We start from the raw sequence: 6,469 nt of genomic DNA on the forward strand, positions 1-6,469 counted from the left end.
TTCAGCAGGTTTGTGCAGGGATGGTTTCAGAGAGCTGAGCATCTGGGGCTACAAGAAGAATGAATTTTTAACTGACAAATGAAGAACCATTTGTGCTTAATTATAGCCAAAACCAAAAGCCCTATTAAATAGTAAACATTCCTAGTCTGATTAAGTCCTTGCTGTGAAGCAAAGCATGTGGGTAGAAGCTGAGGTATGCCTCACAACTTGCTTTGTGCAAGTTCCCACATCATTGCTTGACGTTTACATAGCGTATGCTCTCCAGCCAGGCTCGGTGACCAGTTCAGGTTCCAGATTATGATCAGTGGACAGGAATTTAACAGTTATTTGTAGCTTACTGTCTGAGGAATCCATGTCCTGATCCAGAATTCAGCACTTCTCTAGAAGTGAAAAGGGGAAGGCTTCTCAGAAAACTAGCTTTTACAGTAGCTTCTTTATATCATTTGAAGCAAGACCTTTCTCGCCTTGTTTTGTTGGGGTTTTTTTCCCTACCAAGTGCCATTGGATAGCCTTGCTGGTAACTTAGTCCTACAGTTTGCAGATGTACTGTGTTCTGTACTGTGTGCTGGATGCTGCTCTGTTAGTATTGTTAAGAAGAGCAAGAGGTCACGTAGGAAAAGAATTAAGACCACAACTGTCCCTGTCTTTCAGCACGCCCTCTCCCCACCGACCCACAACAAATCCAAACACTTCGAAGTTCGCCCAGAAGTTTGGAGGGGCAGAGAAGTGCTCCAGGTGTGGTGATTCGGTGTATGCAGCTGAGAAAGTAATAGGAGCTGGAAAGGTAAGGAACTGGTGTGCTGTTTGTACCTGCTGCGTGGACTTCAAAGCAAGCCAGATGTGTCACGTGGGTTCCAGGAGGGAAGCAACTGCGGGGCAGAGTTACCTTGAAACTGCGGTTCTTAATATTGGAAATAGTAATTGGAATTTGATCAACTTAATTGAACAAAAAGCACTTGAAATGCAGGGTGCTGAGTGCTCACCTTGGGGTTCAGAACTGAAGCTTCACTATCATCTCGAGTCAGAAACATGAAGTTGATTACATGAGTGCTCCCTCCCTGCAGGAGAGGAACAGTCCCATGGTGTGCAGCTCATGATGGAGGCTGAATGTCTCATCAGAAAGGGGATGTTCTCTGGAAATACCCTGTGAAGCTGTGTGTCAGTCTGCCAAACTCGCTACAGGGAGCCAAGATCTGTTCTGAACTGATTAGAGCAAGCCCAAACCTTCCAAAATGCTGCTCTGAGTGGGATGCTGTGTGGAATTCGGGGCTTTGGGCCACTTGGAGAAATGTAGATGTTCTTGTCTGCTACCGGTGAACTGGTTTTTGTTGCACCAGTCATCTATAAGCAATGCCGATGCAGGCATCTCCAGTTAATGCGTTTTTTTTACCAATTCATGCATTCTGTGCAGTGAAGATATCTTCTTTTTCCTTGTTATTTTTCCCCTAGCCGTGGCACAAAAACTGTTTCCGATGTGCCAAGTGTGGAAAAAGCCTAGAATCTACAACCCTAACTGAAAAAGAGGGAGAAATCTATTGTAAAGGTGAGGAAAGAAACAGATGCCATTTGTTTATGGTTCAAGGTAATGTGTTACAAGGATAGCTGCTCAATTTATTCGTGGTATAAGAAATTTTCATGCTCCTGCTGAGATAGAAGTGTTCTATAAGGCATAGAATAGAGCTGAGAAATTAAATATTACTGAAGCTGCTGATGTAGCTTGCATCTGCACCAAGCAAAACATTACACACTGAGAAATGCAGGAGAAGCCCCTGCCCTGTGCCTGGGTCAAGGGGCAGATCAGAGTAAGGAGACAAGCTAGCAAGCATCCTGCCATGCCTTCTTCCATGGCATCATGGATATAAACTTGATCCACACAATGGTTTGATGGCAGCATGTGCCTTAACAGGTACCTGGGCACAGAACTGATGTATGGATTGCTTTCACAGAGCAGGTCGGCAGCTACGTGGACTGAACAGTCGTGGCTGTTGAGTTCAGTCGTGGCAGTTTGGCAGTTTAACAGAATGTTTTTAAGCATTACTTCTGATGGGGGTGTTCTGGTGACTGACAGGAAGCAGATGAGGGGCTTGGCCTAGACAGAGCTGTTGTTAGTTAACAAGCCATAAGCTTCAGCTACTCTGTGTTCCTCTTTCTCACAGGTTGCTACGCGAAGAACTTCGGCCCCAAGGGATTTGGGTACGGCCAGGGAGCGGGTGCCCTTGTTCACGCCCAGTGAGGAGGCATGGCTCAACACCCCTTATGGCTCTGCTGAGATCCTGCTGCAAGAACCAAGAGTTTCCTAAATGTTACTAACTACTGTGAAACAGCTACTAGTTACTGTAGTGCTTGGGCAGACATTCAGCAGATGATTATTAATTGTTTTTAAAAAGCACTGCTTTTTTCCTTGCTTTGTGTATCACACTGCAACACTTTTAATACTGAGCATCAGTTTAATAAAGCTTTGCTTATTGGTATATCCTAAAGCCAAGTGTTAGCTTCTATGGCTGACAAAGCACGTAAGGGGAGTGGTGTTGGGGTAATTGAGGGATGCAGATATGATGTTACAAACTTGTTGCAGACCTTCACTGAAAGCCCAGTGCCTGAAAGCTGGACTTTCACTGGTTATGGCTTTCAGAGGTGTGTGACTGTCCTTCGCTATCACAGAAAAGATCTTAAAGCCCATCTACTTCCAACTCCCCTGCCTTGGGCAGGGACACCTTCCACTAGATGAGGCTGCTCAAAGCCCCATCTAACCTGGCTTTGATTGGTATTGAGGTGGTGTTGTGCATAGGACTTAGTGTGCAGAAGGAGAATTCTACCAAGACAGTTGTGGGTTAATACCAGCCCTACTCAGCAGCTGATGAGGCTCTGGACTATCATGCCAAACTCAGGTTGAAGAGCAGCTTTTCACCTTTTCTTAGTGGTACTCAAGACCCTTAGTTTCCTGAAGCTGGTGAAGGGTTTCAGCCTCTTACAGCATCTGACAAGGCAGCTGCAGTGCAGCAGAGCTGAAGAAAATTCTGGTTTAAACACTGGTAGAAAACGTGACTTGAATGGAAGTTGGTGGGCAAGGAGTAACAGCAGTCGAACACATCAAATGCAGTGTAGATCAGCTCTGTGTGAACGCACCACACGTGTTTCACCACGCTGCATGGAAGCCATAATAATCAGGGGTCGTGACTCTGCTAATGTAACTCTTCAGGAACTGCTGCTAATAAAGCTCTACAATTAGGAAACAGTTTCCCTTGCCTTAGCCAGATCTTGAGTGGAAGACTTACAGAAGAGCTTGGCTTTTTTGAGGGTTAGAGCAGCTCCTAACACAGACCTACACGTGCAATTGTACTTCTTGTGAAGCAAATGGGAGCCATCTCCTCAACAAGACACCCAGGTACTGAACCCTAAAAGAGTTACACAAAAAAATCACCGCATTAAAGGCAGCTCACCTTATTTTTCTGCAAGCAACAAGCAGTTAGTACCAGTCTGAAGCTGCTGCTGCTGCTTCACCTGAAGCAGACCTTCACTGGTGTGCTGAGGCTCCTCTGCCAAGCTCCTTTTGTGAAGCTAAGGGGTTCCTGTTGCCTACAGTAAAGCAGAGGCACATGAGGTCTGGGCATTGACACCTTTTAAAAGCACAAACCATGTCCCAGCGGAGCATGGCTGAGCTCCAGCAGGCAACAGGCTGTTGTAGGAGTGTTGTTCCACCCCTTGCAGTGAAGGGCACACTACTGCACAGCAAGGGCTTCACTAGAGGCCAGTCATATGTGGGGGGAGGCATAAGTTCCCTCCTGGTGATTGCAACCCAGCTGGTGTTCTGGGGTGGAGGGAAGGTCCAGTAACAACTCTCATCCTGCCCAACAGGAGTTAGTTAAAGAAGAGATTTGAAGCTCTGTCTGGTTGGAGGTGCAGACCGATAGCTTTGGAAGAGAAAGAACCTTGACAGAGTGAATTTATGAAGATACATTCAAGACTGGAAATGTTGCAATAAAATATTAAGCAAGTGTGTGAGCGCAGTCTAAGGCAGTTTCAAGGAACATCCAGGACTGTGGTCTGAGGCAGCGAGAGCCAAAAACCTAATTAGAAAAATATGTACTAGTGAAAACAGCACACAAAGAGCATTTTGTACAGGTTACAAAGGAACAATACGGCTGTGAGGAAGAACAGACAGCCGGCTCCAACTGCGTGAACAGTTCACAGCGAGGGAAAGATTGCAGCTCAAAAAGACAACCGTAAGGCAGAGGCAGCATGGATTTCAGGTGGGAGAGACACAGCAAGCAACAGCACACCCAGCAACCCTGGGCAGAAGCTTGGTCCTGGTACTCATACTGATGATCCAGTACTTTTGCCCTTAAAAACCAACAAAAACCCCAAAACTTTCCTTCTTCACCAACTCGACAGTTGTGCAGGAAGGGCTGATCCCATCCGATGCTTACAGGCTGGACAAGCACAGCTCTAACTTAGAAACCATATCCAGGTCTTAGCAGCCAAATATATGGAAGACACTGACAATATCCCTTTTCCATAGCCTTGTTACCTGATGGAAGTGCTTCCTCTTCTCAGGAAAAGCATTACAAAAGGCTCGAGCAGCATTGTTCGATAGACAGGAACCAAAATAATGCTCTTGCCACACTCCTGAGTAGATGAGAGTGCTCCCGATTAGTTGCTGTAGCTACTGTAGTGGATTTAAACCCACCATGTTAGCAGAGTTGGCAGGTGCGATTTACGCTGACAAATCTGGCATCTAAAACATTGTTTACCTATAAAAGGAACTTTAGATTCTTCAGAAAGTAAATTGTAGAAGTGTTAGAAGTGATTTAAACTGCTGAAATACCAAGAGCTTTCCTTTCATTTCCTGGAGGGAGTCAGAGCGATAACTCACAGCTCCATACAGCTCTACATTCCAACAACTTAACAACAAAAAAAGAAATTGAGAAAAAGGAAAGCTTGCACCCATAAAAGACAATGTACCTGTCAAGAGAAATGAGAACCCTACACTGAAGTGCTTTCACTTGGTTATTGTCAACTTCCCAGGTGCAGCAAAGCACTGGTGAACAAAAGCTCAGCCCAGGCTGGAGCAATGCTTTGAGTCAGTCTCAGTTTGGAACCCTAACTCCAGGAGAGGCTGGTTCTCAAAAGCACTTAATCATCTGGAGATCTTAAGTAGCATATGTAGGATTGGAGGCAATGTGAGTATGGCACAAAAATGATGAGATTCTGCAAATCATTTCAACCTGGAAGTAGTAGGTGCCATTTCTACTGTTAAGGTGGATAAAAATCCAAGTGCAAGTGTTCACAAGTAGACACTGCTTTCATAGCAAAACCATCTAATTTTACTAAGAGGCAGCTTATGGGAGGTGCAAGGGAGTGAACTCTAATCAAGCCATAATGAGGGTGCAGACAGCAGGCTGTTTCCCACACAAAACAAACCCAGTAACCAGCTTTCAAGCCATCAGGAGCCCACCCATACTCCAAGAGCAGCAGCTGCTCTGATGGAGCACTGCAGATTTCTGATGGAGAGCATCAGAACAGAGTGTCTTCTTTAAAGGACCTTCCCTGATCTTTCCCAGACAAGTCAAAGGGTGGTCAGCTGTGCCCAGCCTCACCAGAACCATTGCCTGGGGAAGGGGAGGACAGCACCAACAATTCTGAATGTCAGTATTGAACCCACAACCAGCAGAAAACACTTTTTCTATCCAAATTAGGTGTGCTTGAGTCCTAGCCTTATACTTTAATGCCAATTGCTGGTTATAAATATCCTGATAAAATTTCAACTTGGATGGTTTCCTTGTTTCTACTCAAAACCTAACCTTTAGCACGGAGCAGAAGAGTCCAGGCATTCTATCTCCTGCAAGTGCCACCTAGAAGCACGTATCCTGGTCATAACTCCTAGCCCTGTGCAGAGATCTTGTTTACCCTTAGAATACCTCAACTGTTATTTATCCAATAGGCACATTTGGCCACCTGAAATGTTCCCTAGAAGGAATTCTCCCTTTAGAAACCTTACCTTGCCAGCCTGCTTTGCTCAAAAGAAAGGAGTATCTAATCAGTGAGTGGTAGCTCTAATTGCTGGTGCAAAAGATGTACTTCACCAAAACCCACTGTAGTAGTTCCCAGGATTTCCCGTCAGCACAGAATTGGGTGCATGCTATCTTTAAGACACCTGTAAATCTTTCCAGAAAGACCTTACCAAATTGAGATGTGAGACAGCAGCTGTTTTCTCATTGTATAGCTTCTGCAATTGGACATAGACAACACTGTGAAATCACATCCCCAGTCAAGACAAACACTGCATCTAAGAGTCAATATTTATTTGATTAATAACTTACAAAATTTAACAGATTTAATTTATGTAAGGAGAGCTAATTTATTAAACATTTTACAGATTTTTTTTGTTCACAATGTAATACATCAAGATCTTGACAGTATTAAAATAATACTTGGCACAGTTATAAATAAAGAATATACAAAAAAATCC

The 6,469-nt window shown here is 44.6% G+C and overlaps 1 protein-coding gene across 2 annotated transcripts in view; it reads left to right on the plus strand.

The window, feature by feature from the left end:
• Positions 1 to 2,480, plus strand: part of CSRP2 (cysteine and glycine-rich protein 2) — a 5,273-nt gene extending 2,793 nt beyond the window's left edge. Inside the window, exons 3-5 of one of the 2 annotated variants that reach the window (XM_010014394.1) lie at positions 652 to 784; positions 1,450 to 1,543; positions 2,157 to 2,480. In XM_010014394.1, the coding sequence (XP_010012696.1) occupies positions 652 to 784; positions 1,450 to 1,543; positions 2,157 to 2,233 (304 nt within the window). In that variant the 3' untranslated portion in view covers positions 2,234 to 2,480. The remainder of the gene's footprint in view (positions 1 to 651; positions 785 to 1,449; positions 1,544 to 2,156) is intronic. The other variant, XM_010014396.1, reaches the window with a different exon arrangement.
• The last annotated feature ends 3,989 nt before the right edge of the window (positions 2,481 to 6,469 follow it).

Source organism: Nestor notabilis, unplaced genomic scaffold, assembly GCF_000696875.1.
Source record: "Nestor notabilis isolate BGI_N333 unplaced genomic scaffold, ASM69687v1 scaffold20845, whole genome shotgun sequence".
NCBI lineage: Eukaryota > Metazoa > Chordata > Aves > Psittaciformes > Psittacidae > Nestor > Nestor notabilis.